Source organism: Larimichthys crocea, chromosome VIII (assembly GCF_000972845.2).
Source record: "Larimichthys crocea isolate SSNF chromosome VIII, L_crocea_2.0, whole genome shotgun sequence".
In the NCBI taxonomy this organism is placed as follows: Eukaryota; Metazoa; Chordata; class Actinopteri; family Sciaenidae; genus Larimichthys; species Larimichthys crocea.
In genome coordinates, this window is record NC_040018.1 from 9,696,171 (window position 1) to 9,715,320 (window position 19,150).

At 38.6% G+C, this 19,150-nt stretch overlaps 1 protein-coding gene across 1 annotated transcript in view; it reads left to right on the plus strand.

Moving 5' to 3' along the window:
- Nucleotides 1–19,150, plus strand: part of gpc5a (glypican 5a) — a 134,658-nt gene that overhangs the window by 68,624 nt on the left and 46,884 nt on the right. Inside the window, exon 8 of the mRNA XM_010735489.3 lies at nucleotides 12,401–12,563. Coding sequence (XP_010733791.2) covers nucleotides 12,401–12,563 — 163 coding nt within the window. The remainder of the gene's footprint in view (nucleotides 1–12,400; nucleotides 12,564–19,150) is intronic.

Sequence of the window (19,150 nt, forward strand, 5' to 3'; positions counted from 1 at the left end):
TGTGCAAAGAGCAGCTCTTGTGAAAAGAAGAGCCCTCACAACTTCGATTTTGTAGTTAAAATCTACTTGTGTTGAAACTCAACATTTGCCCTTCTGCACAAGTGTGATCTTCATGGGCTGTGCACATGCAGACAATAAAAATAAAGATAATGTGCCTGTTCAGAAGGATAAATACTGAACCTTGTCTGTTTTATATGTAGTCATGGTGGTTACTATCAATGAGCTGTGAAATATTCCAAGGTTTTGTTTTGGTTTTCTGGGAATTCAAGATGCAAATAACTAAATTACACCCCATCACTGGGTCAAACTGATTCCCAAGTGGAAGTGCTCTGTTATTCTACGCCTGTACGCCTCCTATCAGTTACAAAATTTACTGAATCATTCACTCCATGTGTGTCTTTCTGCAGTCACATCTGCAGATCAAAAACAGTATTCAAAAGCATTACAGAATTTGTCCTAACTTAGTTTTACAAATGAGATAAAAAAAAGTTTCTGTTTGTATATGTGACCGGGGCAAAGTAATGAGACTAGTAGGCCTCAAGGTTGAACAGCACCACCTGAGGTTTTGACTGTGGGTGGGTAGTTAGAAAATCTGGTTTATTCAGTACATACATGATAAAAGCACAAACAGGCAATAATGCGAGAGAACCTAATTTTAAACGCCAACCTGCCATGGATGCAGGAGAGAAAGATAAAATCAGTCAGCTGGAAAAAAAACACCTCTGTTTGTAGAAAGTAGACATACAAGGGGTTACTTGAATAATACCGGGATATCCACGCACGTAAACACAATGGAATCAAACATTAGCAGCCAAGTTATAAGTGCACACAGATACCACAGACCACCATCGGTGTGCAGTGAATGCGAGAGGGACACCAGCAGTGCACCACCGTGTTTGTCTTGTAGGAATACCAGGAAAAATAGAGGAAAAAAGCTAATAGGGTTGAGGTCAGATTACGCAGGAGAAAAAAACATTAGTAAACCCTCGTCATTGGCTTACATTTCTATGGCCTATCCATTTAGCTGGGTCGAGTATGAATGCATGTACAAAATCAAGGCACAGGTAGCAGTGGCTATGAAAACCCTAAAAGGACAACTATAGTGTACTCAGCTATATTAAATGACTTACAGTTTAGGTTTGGGGACTGGGAAAAGTTAAGGGACTTCTATTCCTGATCCTCTTGAACTCGGACAGTTTCCGGTGGCACCGTCAGTATTTATGGCAGCACTGTTACAAACTGCTGTGCACTGATTTTAGCATCTGATGAGCCTTTCATCATGAATCATATTTTATCGTAGAGCGTTAAAAGAAATCAAAATGCAGAGTCACGTCTCGACACGTCACTTGTGGATTCATGATAAACTGTCATTAACAGCGTTTTAGATGGCAATGACAGGCAGCCTGATTTTTTCATTTTCATTAGGACTTATTATGTGAACTGTTATGCATGGACTTTACTTTCAGTAAAAACACCTCATCAGGCAGGCTGCCTTACTTTATGAAACCCCTGCTGTCATGAGTATAATACTCATGCTGTTGAGCGCAGACTTTCTGAAGCAAGAAATGTTTTAAACAGAGCTAATTAATCAACATGGCATCTATAATGGTTCCTGTAGAACAGTGGCTCCCAGCCTTATTTCCTTGGAGCCTCCCCCTACTTGTATCTAAGAAAAGCAGAGAGCCCAACCACCCCAACCTGCACGCACATAACATGCCAGGTTTCTTGATGTCGTTGCATTTTGCTTGGCTTCATGCTGTCATTAGTTAGCTTCTCGCCGCAGATGACAGATTCTCGCTGAGGCATTTTCTATTCTTCAATGAAACTAAAGTTAAAGTAAGTCTTGAGATATAGTCACAGTTTATTTGGTACTGCTGTGTCACGAGCACTTTATTTTTACCACAATGATGCTCTGACTGCAGGAAAATCGAATATGGGCTAGCAGCGAGCTGACCTGATGAAACAGATTAAGAGTGCAGATCACAGGCCTCATTCAGATCAAATTAAGCCTGCAGCGGTGTCTAAGGGGTGAGAGTTGTTGTTGGATGTGTATTTGTGTTGAACATAGCCCCTATGAAACAATTATCAAACAAATATCAGTAGATTCGTAGTAGGACAGATAGTAGGCTTTCGCAATATTGGCGCTCCTTCGCTCTCATCGACTGTCTATGTCACTCACCCACTGTCCATGAATTCCAAGCGCTCAGTTTCAGTGACATTTCAGGCTGATGATGTTTGATTGTCAGATTGACCAAGACAGCATGATGTCAGGTTGCATTTTAACAGAAGTTGAATATGGCTCAATGCAGTTTTCACCGCAGAGCTGGATTTAATATGAATTTGTCAATAGAGTGAGGACCAAAAAAAAAAGGTTTTAAATATTTTTATACCTCTAAACCTCTGCATTAGTTATGTTTTTGTATAGATTATCCAGTATGTGTGATATTAAGTGTTACTGTTAACTGTGAAAAAGTGCTAATTGAATTGTGCTAATATTACAACCTTGTGCACCCCATGTGATCTTCTGGCCCCAGCTTGGAAACCTCTGTAGAGTCTGTTTTGGAAACTTATGTTCAATTTCAGCAGCACAGACAAAAAATATAATTATAATTAATAAAAAAAAACATAAATAAAATAATACTAATAGTAAAACCTCCATTGTGGGTATTGTGCGACATTATTATCATATGTGTATCTTATCGTGGTGCTTATGCTACATTTTATCACAGCACTCATCACAGATCATTATTAAAGTACACATTATAGGCCATATTATCAGAGTATACCAGTTTCATACTAGAAACAACATAGAGGAAGTAAAATCTTCTAAGTGATGTTCGGTCTGACTGGTGCAGGCCTCTATATTATAGATCTAGTGCTATCCATTTAACAGTCTGTGTGTTCACAGTCCTTGAGTCTAGTTTGCATTATCATCTCATTAGGACCTGAATTGCAAATAGTTCTGATTGGCATCTCATTAGGTGGTGAAGTGCGGCACAAGTGTCAGCCTGTGGGGTCTGACCTGAATTGTCAACATCAATTTTCAACGCCACACATTTTATTCCTCTGCTGTCTTAAAGACGTTGATCACACATGTTTGGAGGCTCACACCACGTTGAACCGAATACACAACAGGGGGTCCCAGGAAGTGGTAATCATGTAATTCACTGACAGTGATGGAAGATGTGAACTGGGGGCTTGAGGTTGGATATGTGGGTCACGTTTAGATTTAAATACAGACAGTGTTAAATGATGGGTCTTTGTAATTAAAATGTATTGAATTTATGTGTGTTGGATGAGATGCAAGAGGAGGAAATGTAGTGTGTGTGTGTGTGTGTGTGTGAGTGTGTGTGTGTGTAGGGGGGTTAATGGCAGCTCAATTTATGACCGGAAAAAACAGCAATTACATATACCAGTGCACACACTCATTCAACTGTACACATGAGTGACTGTGTGCACATCTGGGTGTACACTACACAGAATATTACTTCTATAAATCAGTATAGTATTGGTGCACCTCATTAATGTGATGCAACTTACCTTAAAGTACATGTGCATGTGTGCATGAATGGCAGGCTGCCTGTTTGAATGGCTGGAGATAAATAAGGGAAGTGTGTGAAAACTGAAATATGGAAGAAGGCGAAAGGTGAGATTTTATTACCTTTTAAAGACGCTGCTGTTGAGCATTTTTATGAGGATAAGAATGATGCGTGCCTGCAAATGTTGATTTTCATGTTTTTCATCTACATAAGAAATGTTCTTTACCATTTCCATTTATCCGCCCCTGACCTTGACTAACTTAAGTGCGAATGCGTTCCCAGTTTCCACAGAAGCAAATGGAAATGTATCATTACTATTCCGAGCCGAGACTCGAGGAAAACACAAAACAGCAAAGCAGCTATTGACAAATTCATCATGCAATCTGAGCATACAAACTCTAGATTTCATCATCTTGCTCATCAGCAGCTCTTTCCTATGAATTATTTGTTGGCTCCTCTCCTCCTTGCCTGTCCTCTCCTCTTGATGTGGTAAAACCCATCAAGAATCTATAAGTAGGTCCTGTCCCCGTGTCTCTCAATCAAAATCAGGAGAAAGCAGCTCCTCACCCAGTTTGCGGGCTGAATTATTTACCAGTCATTGATGTGGTGGCTGACCAGTAGTTTTGCTTGTGAATTATTCATGTCCCCTCTCCTTTTAGTCCTAAGGATTAACACAGAGAATATATGCACATTTATTTGTTGTGCTCCTAAATGTGCATAAAATATCCTAACATTTGTCTGCTATAGAAGTCCAGTTAAGGAGCAAAGAAAATCTTAGTTATACCCATGGTCTACAGACATATGTAACACACAATATCGACTGTTTCTGACTTACAAATTCAATTTGTTTGATTAATTCATCCTGGCATTCAGCAAGAAATCTATAAAGGAAGATACGTCAGGGCTGTGGAAGCAAGTTGTAATAGGAGACAAACTCCAAAACCTGCAGCATATTATATATTTTCTTTAATCCACACTCATTGTGTCATTCATTACATGCATGAGGTAAGCACAGTAAATAAAAACATTGAAAGACAAATCCAGCTAAGCTGCAGACCAGATAACAACCTTATCTTAAATGATTGCATGTGCTTATCCATGATTAAAATCCAGCATAATCCTCTTAATGTAATTGGTCATAAGTTGTGTTATTCAAGTTGGTGAGAAATGCTCACAGTGAACGTTTTCACAATGTTTATTGTATTTCTGTGCATTTATATGTTAGAATTTTCTAACATATCTGCGCATAACAAAATGGGATGTGGCCAGGACGTGTTTGAGTTAAGAACACTTGGTTAGGATTCAGGAACGTGATGGTCATTGCTAAGAGATGGAAGGACTTCACCACTTTGTTTGTGAGTCGGCCCGAAGACGTACATTTTTAAAAACAGGTCATAAAAATATGCTTCATTATGTCCTGTAACAGCTGGGCACTGTTGTTTTCAGCAAATGTTACTCAAATGGTAATAAATCATGTATTTGTTGGGGACCATTTTCAACCGTGGATTAATACACATTTGTTGCAGTAGTGTGTATTTACAGCAGAAAAACGGTTTGTGCAGAATTGTCTGAAAATAAACTACTGCACTACCCTTGTTCATTTTAGTGAAGGAACAGTGCAAAGCTGTTGCTCATTGATGTGTTTTTAATATATTTTGGACAACAATAGTGGTCTGTTGCATAGAGAAATAAGCTATCAGGCTCACTTCACTGGGATCAGGCCACTGATGGTTTAGGTCATTTCGTGAGATTTGCCGGCAGTCTGGAAAATGTAGAATATCAAATTTTCATAGTCATAGGAGTCAAAGGACAGAGGGGTAATTTGAATCATAGTATTATTCTGAAATTCACATTATACTCTAATTTCTGCTCTGGCCTCTCACTCACTGACCCGCTGCCTCTCTGCTGCTGCTGCTGCTGCTGCACTTGATCTGGATAAACATCCCGCCAGTGCTGCCGCTGCAGCAGTGAAGGAGATGGAAAATGACAGTGTGTGTCTTGGGAGCCCATTCACATCCTGACACTACCCTCCACTGACTGGCAAATATGATCATTGTAAGATCTCTCCTCCACCCTCTATTTACGTATAGAAGAACGTGCTCAAAGAGAATACTAATGAGCTTAAAAATCCACACATCGTCTGATTCAACTCTTAGATCTCTGACGGTGTGATTTTCTTTGCCACATGACATCCTGCGCCTCTTTAGGAAATCCACATCTGCACTGCGTATTTTAATTGGCGGTAAATATGCTTTTACTTGTCACTTACAGGTAATCTGATATTTTGATAGCAGGCCTGCCTATGTCTGTGCTTACTGAACGGTTGTATAGGCAGGATAGATATAGTGATAATACCTTTTACATTTGCACGATACAGGCTAACATGGCTGTTGCCTTATTCCATTACTGTATACGCAGCTAAAGTATATACCTTAATGGCTTGAGGTCATGAATTGGAGTTGACAGCTGAGTGAAAATTTCAAGCATTAGATGGCTGTGAAATCGAATTTTCTACCCGTTTCCTCTGCTGCATGAAATTCTTTCAGAAAAGCTGAAACAATGCTTTTAGTTAATGACTTTATATTGAGGTCAAATGAATGCATATACAGCCAAACATACCTGATTTAGTGTTTAATTACTCGTTTTTGTTTCACTTTCTTCAGTGGCAGATCTCTCTCTTTTATATATATCAAGTTCATCTGTGTTAAATAAACACAACTTCTTCACCCTGACACTATAACCTTGAACAAGAAATGCAGAAAACACAATAGATGGTATATGTGATATCTCAGAAAATACACAGTAAACACAGAACTTTGCCCATCATGGTGTTAGTGTCTGTTTGTGTGTGTGTGTGTGTGTGTGTGTGTGTGTTGCTACTATTCATTATTCTGACTACCTGTGGGAAGAATCTGTCTCTATGAAACGGGTGGTGCATGATTTAATGCTCCGATAGCGTTTTCCAGATGGCAGGAGTGAGAATAGTGTGTGGGTTGGATGACTGGTGTCCTTGATGATGCTTTGGGCTTTCCTTATGCAGCAGGTAATGAAGATATCATAGAGTCGTAGGAGGTCTGTGCCAGTAAATTTTTGATGCTGGCTTTACAGTGTTTTTACTACAGTTTTCATTCCTCTACTGTCACAACTGACAAACCCGTATACTGTGTTGCAGCCTGTCAGACATACAATGTCTATGGTGTGGTGATGAAAGTTGAACTGAGCCTCGGTTCCCATGGCAAATCTTTTTTAGATGCCTCGCAAACTACAGCCTTTGTTGTGATTTCCTGAGGAAGCAGCTGGTATTATGACTGTGTTTGTGATGTATACACTTTAGAAATGTATAAAATATATCAGGTGGGCAGGTCTGTGCTGGGGGTGGAGATCAGAGGTTATCAAAGCTTGCAAACAACAAATAGAGATTCAACGAGAAAGCAAAATAAATGAGGTAAGATTTTATATCAAGATGGCAAGAAGAAACAATTGAAGTGAGTTTGAAAGGAGAGGTATTGTTGTGGCAAGGATGGCAGGAGCCTCAGTCACAAAGACTGCTCAACTAGCTCATGTTTCAGCAGGAATAGTGACTAAAGTGACATCTGAATTTAGATCTATGGGACAGACGTCTGTAAATTGGACTGGACATTACGGTCGACAGCACAAATTTGATAAACATTTTCTTCTCCTGCGTTATTGTGATATGAAAGGAAAAGACCAGCTCAGATGACTGAGAATGTCAAGTCAGTCAACAATCACATGGAGAGGATATTACAGTAGGGCTGCAGTGCATAAACCCTTCATGACAAAGATGAATGCGCATGGAGATATATGTGGTGCAGAAATTATAGGAGCAGGGCCACCGAGAGGTGGTCATGTGAGACATTCTTTCCTATGTTCTTGACAAGTGGGTGAGTGCATGTGTGTCATACACCAAGAAGAGGCTACAGGCCTGAACGCTGAAGCCCAGCAGTTAGGGGAACCAGCGGCTCTGTTATGCTGTGGGGGGCATTTAGCCAGCACAGCGTAGAACCTCTTGTCCCCTTAGAGGAGCTATAAGTCTGTGCGGAGTGATCACCTTTATCCTATGATGAAACATTTCTATCCTGATGGGTGCCATCAATAGGGCACGAGGGGTCACTGAATGGTTTGATATTGACAACTAAACATCTATGGGAGATTTTGGGCTAAAGAGTTGGACAGTTCTGTCTAAATCTGTCATTAGAACACCAAAAGAAGGGATACCTTTTTGGAGAACAGTGTTATCCCTGCAGTGGAGTCTTGGAGAATCAGTGCGAAGGTGCACTGAAGATGTTCTGGCAGCAATACTAATAACACTTTCCCTTTTATTTGTCACCCGTCTGTATGTGTCAATCAATAAGATATATCTCTGCAAAGCAGCAATGACCTGATGATGATGCTAGAGGAAAGGTCTGAGGATCACCTAGTAATTAAGATTAATGCTCAAGGCAACATGGATATTTGTATCACATTCAATGACTATCATCCAAAAGTTGGGCCGACCATCTTTCTAATATTGTTTGCCCTCGAGCCATGGCCCCAGCATGGCAAAAAAACAACAACTTTTATCTAAACTATATTGGTGAAACGACCAAAACTGCCTCAAGAACATTTCTTAATTAAGAAAATTATTCTGTTACTTTGATAATATTGTTTGTGGTTCAACCACTTTCCTAATTTCCACTCCTCCAGCTCCAGTTGGTTCCTCTCTTATCTTCTGGAGCCATCTCTTGTTTATCCTCATTATTATTAACAGCAAACAGCAGAGGCTCAGCAGTTTTTCTCCTGAGTTCGTTTCCTGACACTGATCAAACAGTAAATTCAGGAGACGGTACATGAGGCGTTTACTGACTGTGCAGTGGTTGCTATGGTTACCATCATAGTGTTTGCCTGTGCATTTACGTCAAAGTTCTCACAAAGTTGATCAGCTCTGGCATAATTCAGATGAACTTTTGTATCTTACTTATACATGAAAGCCATTTCTGAGTCACTGCAACCCTGTGGTCACACAGGCCACTAGATATTGTGTAACGCTGGTTTCAGACTAAACACACAAGAGGACTGTGTTTGTGCAGAATGATGAGCAGCAAAAACTAAAAAAAAAAGAAAAGCCAACTAGGAACTACGAAATGTAATAATTTTCTACCTTGCGGTATACACAAAATGAAGTTTTCTGCCATTTTCTTGACAGAAAAACTGTCCTCACCTTTACTCCTATCAATGACAGAATCCAGTTGGATATTTGTGGTAGAAATCAGTGTTTGGAGTCAAAGTTTAATTTCTGTAGTGAAGCTCTGGACACAAAATCTGACACAAAGCCAATGTAGCACCTAAATCTATATTGTGTAATTTGAATGGATCATATTTAATGGAGAAAATGTTTTCTGTTTTTCCCTTTGATGTCCCCTGGCTGCTCCACCACAACTCCTCCTCTGTGATTTACAGAGTTTCCTGATGGACATCAAACTACTGCAAACTGTAGCTGCTGTTAGCTAATGTTAGCTCAGTTTGTAAGATGGGCTTTATATAACAACCAGACAGAAGAGAAAGCTAAGAAGTGAAAAGGAGAGTGACCAAGCAAGAAGCTGGCAGGCAAGAGTCTGGGACTGACTTTTAGTTGTGGGGCTTGGGCTTTGTGAAATGAATAGCTGAAAGACAGACTCCCAGCAACAACGGTATATATACTATAATAATAGTAACAATAATAATATTGGCAGTGGCTGTGAAGCACGAACCATGGCAGCAGGTGCAACCTTAATCTAAATCTATGAGAACCTGAGAGATGAGAAAACAGAAACTCTGGGAAGAAGCCAACTTCTAAAAACAAAAAAAAATGTTTTTAACAGATTTAACAATTGTAACAGATGAGTCACTGAAAGAAATGGGAATTTGATGTCTACAGTAAGTTCCAGTTGTCTTTAAGTAATTACTTCCAATCAGATGTTTTAATGAAACAGATGGACAGCGTGCTTGAATTTGCATTAACAGTAAAGAGCAGCTACAGCAAGTTAACACATCAGATGGGAGCTTAAATATATCTACTAATAAAGCAGTGCAAATCTGATTATATAGGTTTATCTCGAAAAAGACTGCGTTAAATAAAGGTCTGGTGACCTTTTTAGATGAGGGTTAATTATTGCCCACAATCTACTGTATGGAGAGTTTAGTAGCACTGAATAGACTGCTCATAAAATAATCTCAGTGCCTTGTGTTCTTTTTTCAGTAACATTTTCGTTAAATCTCAACATCTAGTTGGCATCTAGTTTGGAACTGTAAGAAAAGAAAACAACTGCTAGAAAAGGTGTTGTTCATCATTATCTCCTGTTGTGTTTGCTCTTAACTGGTGCAGCACTTTTTAAAGAAAAGAAAACAACCAATTAGCATGGACCATGTTCAGAAGTTTCATTCCAAGTGCAGTTCATGAGCATATGAGCAGTTTTTGTTTTGTAAAAAGATCACCAACTCTCTGGACAATGCAGAAGCAGCCAGAGGCCTGCCCAAAGATGCCTTTTACCATCTGGAGATGCATTGAACGAATCAGATCACCTGTCTCAGAGCCAGTGTTAGACAAAGCCCCATGCCATTCACAGAAGTGTGGCTAATAACACAGTTAGGCTATTCAGGCATGCTTCATTGTGTGTCAGGGAGAGTGGTACAGCTGTTCAATACAATCAAATACAGAGCAGTTACTCTCTTGGCCCTGAAGAATAAAAGTATTGACCAGCCTGCTGCTGATTGACAGACTTGGTCAAATATGACCAGTCTTTTTCTGTGCTTTGGAACAAATGAGTTTGCTGTGAAATACTGTCAGCTAACAAGACTTAATGAATGATTTACAACCGTGAAATGCAAATCAGACACAACACACACCAGGAGCACAGGTTTTCTTTTAAAATGTATAATGACTAAGACTGTGAACATGCAATTTTTTGTCATTGTCAAAGTCGCCCAATACTTTGTGACATTCCTACCTTGTCTGCCATTCTCATCTTCAAGCTCAATGGTTTCTATTGAAGATCTTTAAAGATCAGGTCAAGTTGGACTTGACCTGATCTTTGAAAAAACTGCTGTATTTCACGCAAACATTACTCAAAATGTAAAGTGCATTTATCCTCTCAGCCGAGGATTTGTTGTACTAATGAGTATTTATGGCAGCAGGACTATGTTTATGTGGGAACAACTCAAAATAAAGTAGAGTGCCCTTGTTAATGAGGGAACATATCACCCTGTGCAACGGCGCTCTGACATGTTTTTAATAGATTCTTAATAGAACAATGGAGCTCTCTGGAGAAATAAGCAATATCGGGCTTTGGCTACACAGGCACAGCTTGTTAGTGGCATCAGTTAATTAGTGGTCTTGATCTTTTTATGGGTTCGATGGAAAATCTAGAATATAGCCTTTTCTTTTAATTATGATTCCTCCAAAGTGTGTGCATGACAAACCAAAGAGAACTGGGAACAGAGTATAGGGTGAACTCAACTCTACCATGATTTTCCTAAAATAAAGTTGTGACTTGAGACTTGACCTAAAGTCATGTGAGTGGGTTGCTGGAAAATCCTCTGACTCATATGTACATGCATACACAGGATTATCTACAGTATATACTGAACAGAGAAGTTGCTCATTTAGATTTGTTGAGATACATTTTAACTGATCAGCTCCAGACTTTAAGTTAGTGAACCTTAAAGCTCAGGTTGCATATTGTCTCCTACGTGGCGGACTAGTTATTCTAAGTTCCTGTCTCCTCTGTAAACGAGGTTCAGAGTCAAAAGCCTTTGAACTCTAGACATATTGAGCCCTGGAGCAGAACTCCACCTCCCAGACTGTGAAGCACAAAGTTCAAATTGAGTCAATTTCCCAGACTGGGCTAATCTCATGCAGGCACCACAGAAACTCATTATTCCACATAATTTATTAAACATTTGATCAGATTTCTTACATAAAAGGAAAGGAAATCATGCCCATTACACACATGGTTACATTAGACAACTCTTAACGCTTTTCATCCTCTAACCTGTTACTATCGTGGAGCAGAGAGCCCAGACAGGCTAATTACCACCACAGATATGTCCCAGCTCAGCCATGGCAGCAACCCTGACACTCTTACTGAACCACAACAGTAACTAATTAGCATAGACACTACCTTTCTGATCAACACAAAGCAGTGTCTCTTGTTTCCAATGACGCACCATGAATTTAAATGAGCCAATTAGCGTATGCATTTCCCCTGGTATCGAGTTCACAGAGTCTTTGATTGAGATTCTGCTGCACAGCAATACAGCAGAAAGTTTAGCTGCCCCACGGGCCAATGCGTCCGATAGGGGTGAGCGTCTTGTAACTCATACTATGGATCTATTTAAGTGTAGTTTGTAGGTTTTGATGATCAGGATGATGGTTGATTATAGTTAATTTGATAACATTAATTCACCAGCTTAAGAAGGAATCTTTTTTTAAAGAACATACATCCGTAAAATGTATTGTGTAAAATGTATATAAAATGATTTTTAGTTTTAAAGCACTCATATTAGAAAAATCAGGATGCAGCCCAAATTATGGGAAGACATTTGTAGCTCACTCATTCTGTAGATTGCTGGGTGTTTAGGCGCACTTGGAGGACTGTAGCTGATTAGCAGCACAATCAGCAGCTCTTTGCATTTTCTCTCCTTCATTTTCTGATGGCACATTCTGTGCTGTCCTCGCCATGAGAGAGGGCCTTGTTCACTGCTCTGAATATTGTATACATATAATGTAGATATAATGCTTCACGCAGCAACTTTTAAACCATGGGCACAAAATGTGTGTTTTTTTTAAAATAAAAAAATGTGTATTTTTCTTTTTTCACAACCAGCTGTTGCAGGGAAAGTCCATCCCTAAACTGGGGTCTCTGGACCAGATTGAAACAGGAAGTGGAGACGCAGAGGGGCGTTACAGTGGTGACTGTGATGATGAGGACGGTTGTGGGGGTTCAGGTGGTGGCGAGAATAGGAAGAACGTCCCCAGAGTCTCCAAATGTAAGTCTCATCCTTTTGTAATTTTGTTGAACAATTAACCAATTAAACATGTGAAGACATCATTACCCAGCAGTCATTACCCGAGTCCCTGTATTTTGCCCTGAAGAGTTGGAGTTAAACGGCTGGAATCTAACACTCGAGTGGGAACGAGCGTTTAGAGTAGATTGTATAGGACTGAGAGTAATTTAAATTTAAATCTTATGTTTGGATGTATGATTGCATTTAGCATTTCTTGTACTTTGAACGTTTATTTGTGTGCCCAGGTGCTGCAGACAGAGTATTATTTCTGACAAATAAATGCATAAAAAGGAAACATAAACATAAAGATTTACTTTAAATGAATTGGATTAAATATAAGCAGAACAATCAGTTCACATCAGATCAAAAGAATGTAATGTGACTGACAAAAAAAGAGCGGTAAATACACCACAACACATCATAAATATGTATGTTCTCATGCTTTTAATCTTCAATGCATGAATTAAATGCTGCTTTTTACTCATTACCTTTTTAAAGTTCCAAAATTTTTGATCAGTTAACACTATATTTTAATAAGACTTGCTCCAGTCTCCATTTTATGACAGCCATAATAATAGTCATTAAAGATAATAGTTGCTATGGGGACATTATTGCAATCATGGCCCGTTACTTTAAAAATTATTGCTCCCCAGAGGATCAGTAACCCCGATGAATCACAGCGGTGGAGCTCTCCCCTTCCATTTGCTACCTTTCACACTCTCCTCTCTGCACATGGATTCCTCCTCTCCTCTCTCCTCGACTCTCCATCAAACATGCTAACAACCTGATTAATCACCTTTCTCATTTCGCCTACGGCGACAGCGAGGAAGGGGGGTCATCCAAACAAGCCGTTCTATCCGTGTAAATGTTTCCTTTAGTGCTTGTCAGTCTGTCTCGAGGCTTTAGCGGCTCAGGCTGTGGGAAGTTGCTTAACAATCGCTCATGTGAGGCTGTAGGGAGTCTCTGACATTTATCACCCATTGCAGTAGAGCCGTCCTTTCCTTGTCATAGGCCAGATCAGCCTGTCTCCGTATTTATGACCCACTGTCTGTTGTGACCTCTGTCGAGCATGTACCCTGCCGTCTGACCGTCACACATGTTGGGGATTGCCCACCTGAACGTTCTGTGAAGAGAGTTCATTTTTGAGGAAAGCATCGTTGTTTTCTTTGATTTTATTGTTGTCGTAGAATTAAATGAATTATTACAATCTGAAAGTATACAGCAATAAACATACTAAATAAGAGTCTTACACACAATATAAAGCAGACTGCATGTACACAAACATTTACTGTAAGTACTTATCCATTATATTTTATGAACAGTCATACTGGAGGAGAATACTGCTCTTGGATTCTAGTCTGAATGGGCCCTTACCTTAATAACAAATAAAATCAGTCCATCCAATGTTTTTCTTCAACATAAAATTCATTTTTATCTTTATTTGCAAGCACAAATTAAAAATATAAGAGGTTTAATCCAAAACCCCTTTTCACTCTGTAGTTGTGAATAACGGTCACAGATAAACACTGTCCTCTGACTCTGTTTCATCGTTTGTGACCAACATAGACATTAAATGGTGTCTGACACAGGAAATAAACGTATTAAAACCTAATTTACAATCCTTAGCTATCTAACTATACAGTACTAGCACAAGCCTGTGTGCTAAATACGTTTTTTAGACTTCACTGTCATTAAATGGTGTTGCTGCAGCCAAGATTAAACACACTACATTTCATGGGTGAAGTATTTCTTTGGTTTCAACAGTTAATGGGCTATAATCATTATGGATCTTATACTATTGATAACTGATAAATTTATGGCTGAGAGGAGCCGTTAAGTTAGCAAAAATATCTGTTACAGCAGTTCTTTAATAGCCTTATAATACTCCTCTAGTTCAGTCAGCCAATTTACATGGCCTGTATTATTATGTGAATGTTGGATATGAACAGCATTGATATATGGTGTCTGACCGCCAAGCTTAACTCAGCTGGGTTCGGGGAGAGATGATAACTTCACCCTCAGGGGAGCTGAACCTGCCAGCGTGCTTCTTCAGAAGTGTTTGCTGGATGGACAAGTAGCTTCGGAAATCTTCTCCCCCGATATCTCTCTGACGTCGGATTTGGGCGGGATTTGTTTGTGTAAATTTTCCAGAACTGACAATTCAACATTGGTCAGCTGTGCAGAGGTTAGAAAGTAAGCTGGGTTTGAACCTCTCTCTAGTTCTCTTTTTCTATTTGTTACATTTGTGTCCCTTTTCCTGCAACATTATGAATGGCTGCCAGGCGAGACTGCCTGAAAATTAGCTTTTTTTTTTTTTTTTACCATAGTTGTTTCAGTAATAAAAGCATATATATGTGTTTGCATGTCTGCACATGTCCATTAAGATTAAATGTAAACTAATGTATGTAAACTTGGCTCAGGGAATATTTCAGAGTAGATAGCTTAAAGCCTGAATTAACCCTAAATTAAAGGATGATTATGTAGAACTTAGTGCCATCTAGTGGTGTAGTTGCAGAGTGCAAACCTCTTGACGTAGAGATACAGTATGACCTTTCAACATGGTTTCTGTGGAAGAGGTGTAGACATAAAAAGGCTCATTGTAAGGTAACACAAACATATCAGTTTTTATTTTCAGGTGATTATACGGCCATGAAAACATAGTTATGCATATTATATTCCATATTCTGTAAATGTTATACACTGGACCTTTAACTAAGTCCCTGATCCTGTGATTTATTAGCTCTGATTTTTAGATTTAGTTAATTGTTTCCATCTATTTGCCTCTGGTTTCAGTCAGGGTTTGTTATCTGCTTAGGTGCAGCTGTTCTTTAAATTCTAAAGCGATACTTATCAAGAAAGCAGTGGTGGTGCTCTAAGTAATAATTGCTCAAGGCCAAAAAGGAGTGTGCACTTAAAAATGGTACCCAAAGCTTGCCAGTTTGGAACCGGACAGGAAAAGAAATTTCTTCTACCTCCCCACAACTTGGTGTTGCGTCCTCAGAGCACTTTGATAACATGTGTTAAAGAAACAGAATATTCTTTGCAAACTAATAAACTTCCACTCGTGTAATCTGTATTTGTGGTGAAGTACTTAAAGTAGTTTCCTTATCCCAGCTGCTGATTGCTTTGATTTCATGACAAGAAGATTCTTCCTCCAGAATGTAGATGATAAATCTGACCTTTCTTCCTGTGTCAGCTCTATGAGATATACAGGCCATTGAGAGATGCAGCTGTTTCATTCAATACAATTCTTTTAAGAGGCAACTTCTCATTTGTAAATTTTTCTAAATGTGATGGTGTCAAAGGTATCTTTTCCTGTATCTAACCATCAGATTCTATTCAATAAATCCATTACTGGTTTGAAAGTGTTATCATTGGCCAGGCCATTCTTGAATTTTTTGTTTTGTTGTTGTACTAGATACATAACTGTTCCAGTCGTATTTGTTAAATTTCCATTTCTTTCCACTTTGCTGCATAAACAGTCATTCGTTTAATTAAAGCAGCATAACCGTACTGATTACAAGCCAGTCCCCCATGTATTTTGGTTGATTTAATCATTTTAAGTTTTATACATGTACAAATAAATTTAAGAACTTTGTATTAGATTTGTTGTTGTTGTTGTTGTTTTTATAATTAAATAAGCAAATACAAAATGAATCCTGGTAAAATATTTGTTTTGGTAATCTCAGTCTCAAAAATCTTTCCATTTTATTGATAGCTTAATGGTAAACTCTAAATATTTTAGTTTATTTGTGACCTATTTTGACCCAGTTTAAGATTAGATTTAGATTTAAGTAGCATGCAAACTACCATTTCATTTGATTTACCCATATTTAGTTTGTGGATACTATATTATATACGATATTTTTTCACATCTCCATGACCACCTTCCGTGATTGTTGTATATCAGTTAGATAGACGTTGCTAATTTGTGCTCTTGTGTCCCAAAATCGGTCCAAATGGTTCCGTTGCCGAGATAAAAATCGGAGAAGAGAGGGTTTGCATACTGCGTTCCCCCGACAGAGACAGAAGGGATCTGAAATTATATAATTTACTTGTATCACGCTTTTTAAAATACGCATCACGTATAACGCGTTTTGTCAGTCTCGCGTTAGAGTATCATTTGTAGTTTTGTCTTTGAAGATTTGTTTATTATATTCAAGGTTCTTCAGATGTTATCCCCCAGAGTTCTATTAGGACGAACACCACGAGTCAACTTTTATTCCTAATAGAACTCTGGGGGATACATTTATATTAAGAGTGTTTCAACTTATCCGTAAATCCTTCACTTCCTGGGAATTCATCCTTTTTTTTTTTGATAGCACAGTTCTGACTCAGTTATTGGTATAATTAGTTTTTAGATCATTTTTGTATTTTTGAAAATATTCTCGTCTTTGTGGAATACACAATTTTTGGTAATACATATTTTTTTTATTAATATATTAGCAGTTCTGTGTTTCATTTTAATATACTAGCTTTGTTATTCTGTCTTCATAATGTCTGACATGCTGATATTTACCTGACTGTTGGTCCTCTGTCACAGTCTGCTTAGCAAAGGTGATTGTGCTGTTTGTTCCACCTTGACGTCCTGTTCTTTTTTTTATTTATTTCATCTCTTTCATCAAATATTTGTTTGTCTGATCTCTTGTAATGTTCTTCTTGAGGTCTTTTCAGTTTATTTCTTTTCTTTTTCTTTTCTATTTGGTTTGTATCTTCCCTCTAATGACTGCTTTGGCTCCTTAAAAAACCACAGCCAGCTTTTGGTGCCAGCTTTGTAGCGTGGCAGCTAGAGTAGTTAATCATCAGATAATACTACAGTGCTACATACAGGCTAACCTCACTCACACTGATTGTCGTGGCACATGTAGTCCTAATAAATTAATTTGATGTTTGGTCTATGGGATTTAATTTCCACTGAGCCTTAAAACTTCTTCACTTCTGCATTTGTTTCAGTTCATTTAGGTTAACAAATAGACCTTTAACAAATAAACACTTTAGACATGAGGGTTATCTTTCATTTTCCTTCACAGTCCGAAGCTCCTCGTCTGTAGCATGCAACATTTATGCCTGAGGCTGCTGTGTCAAGAAGAATGACATCATCAATCATATCTTCACTTTCACCCAGGTAGCAAAGCCCTCTAGCGGCCATTGTAGAACAATGGAGGAAGTCAACGTGACAATATAATATAGAAACAAAGTCCTTGTGATTAGTGCCCAATAGAGACCACTGTTTACCACTTTATTTTTCCATAACCCTGCGCCCATCGTAACCAGCTGATAAAGGTCCTCTAATATCAACGTAGTCACACAATGCTGCTCCTAAACAAACCTGAACCACAGCGTTGTCAGATTGTAAAATTGATTTACTTTTGAACAGTGATTTGTAACAGATTCAGAGGAGACTGACAGACAGGGGCGTCACTTCCATGTGTCATTCTAGAGGGCATGAACTATGTATGTTGTAGTAATCTGTAATATTTGTTGGCAAGGTCAAATTTGATAAGACGTGCCTTCTTGAGAATGGCAACCAATCAAAAATGACAAATGACAACCTGTGACCACAACATAGATGTCAAACTTCCTTTGATTCAGTGTAGATTCAAGACAACATGCTTTGTATTTGGGTCAATTCATAAAGAAAGTACTATAATCACAGTTTTGCTACATTGTAAGTAAAATATTGATATTGATGGTGTATATGGGCTGATCTATATGACACATCATAATTGCTAGTAGTTCCTCCACAGGGTAACGACCTCTCCTTTATTTGAAACGTTGGGTAAGTTGCCTGATGACATCATACGCTAAATATTCATCAGACCGCTCATAGTCCAGGGAGAGCATTTGCTGTAATCATCACACTTGTTTAGATCAGACAAGCGAGAAGTGCAAATCTGCATTGGCTGGACTGAGCCGTCGGCAAATGGTTTGATAATCAATACGTTAATTAGTTCTTCATGGATGGGAAATGTAATTAATTTAGTTTTATTTGCTGAAATGCTGCTGAGAGTTTGAAAAGTTATACATCTCACTGAAGCAACAGAGTTGATAAATTAGCTACAGTGAAGGGAAAAATCACAGTGGTGGTGATACACTATTAATGATCATGTTTCATTTCAGCCTGTGTGCAAAACTTCAAAACAGAGAGCCGAAGAGACCAAGATACAATATTAAATGAAACTCCACAGCTAGAAGAAAAGACAACCAACAAAACCTGGTTTAAAAACAAAACAAAAACAAAGTCCATGAAGGTGAGATGAAAACTCAAGTGCTAATAACGTCAGCAAAAACAGTTGAACAGAATCTTAAATAATAAGTGTCATTGTGAAAATCACATGGAAAGTGTTGAAAAGGAAAGCGAGAAAATTACCTGATGTGGTGATTTGTTTCCCACAGTGTTCCACAGCAAAGTCTGCACCTTGTCTACTGACATTTTATCATAAGCCAGTGTGTCAAAGTAAACTGTTTTCATGTCTGACAGTGATGCCATCTCACTGTCAGACACTTAAACACCAATGTATGATTTAATTTGATTTCTTTTCTGCAATTATCCATAATCCATCTCCTCT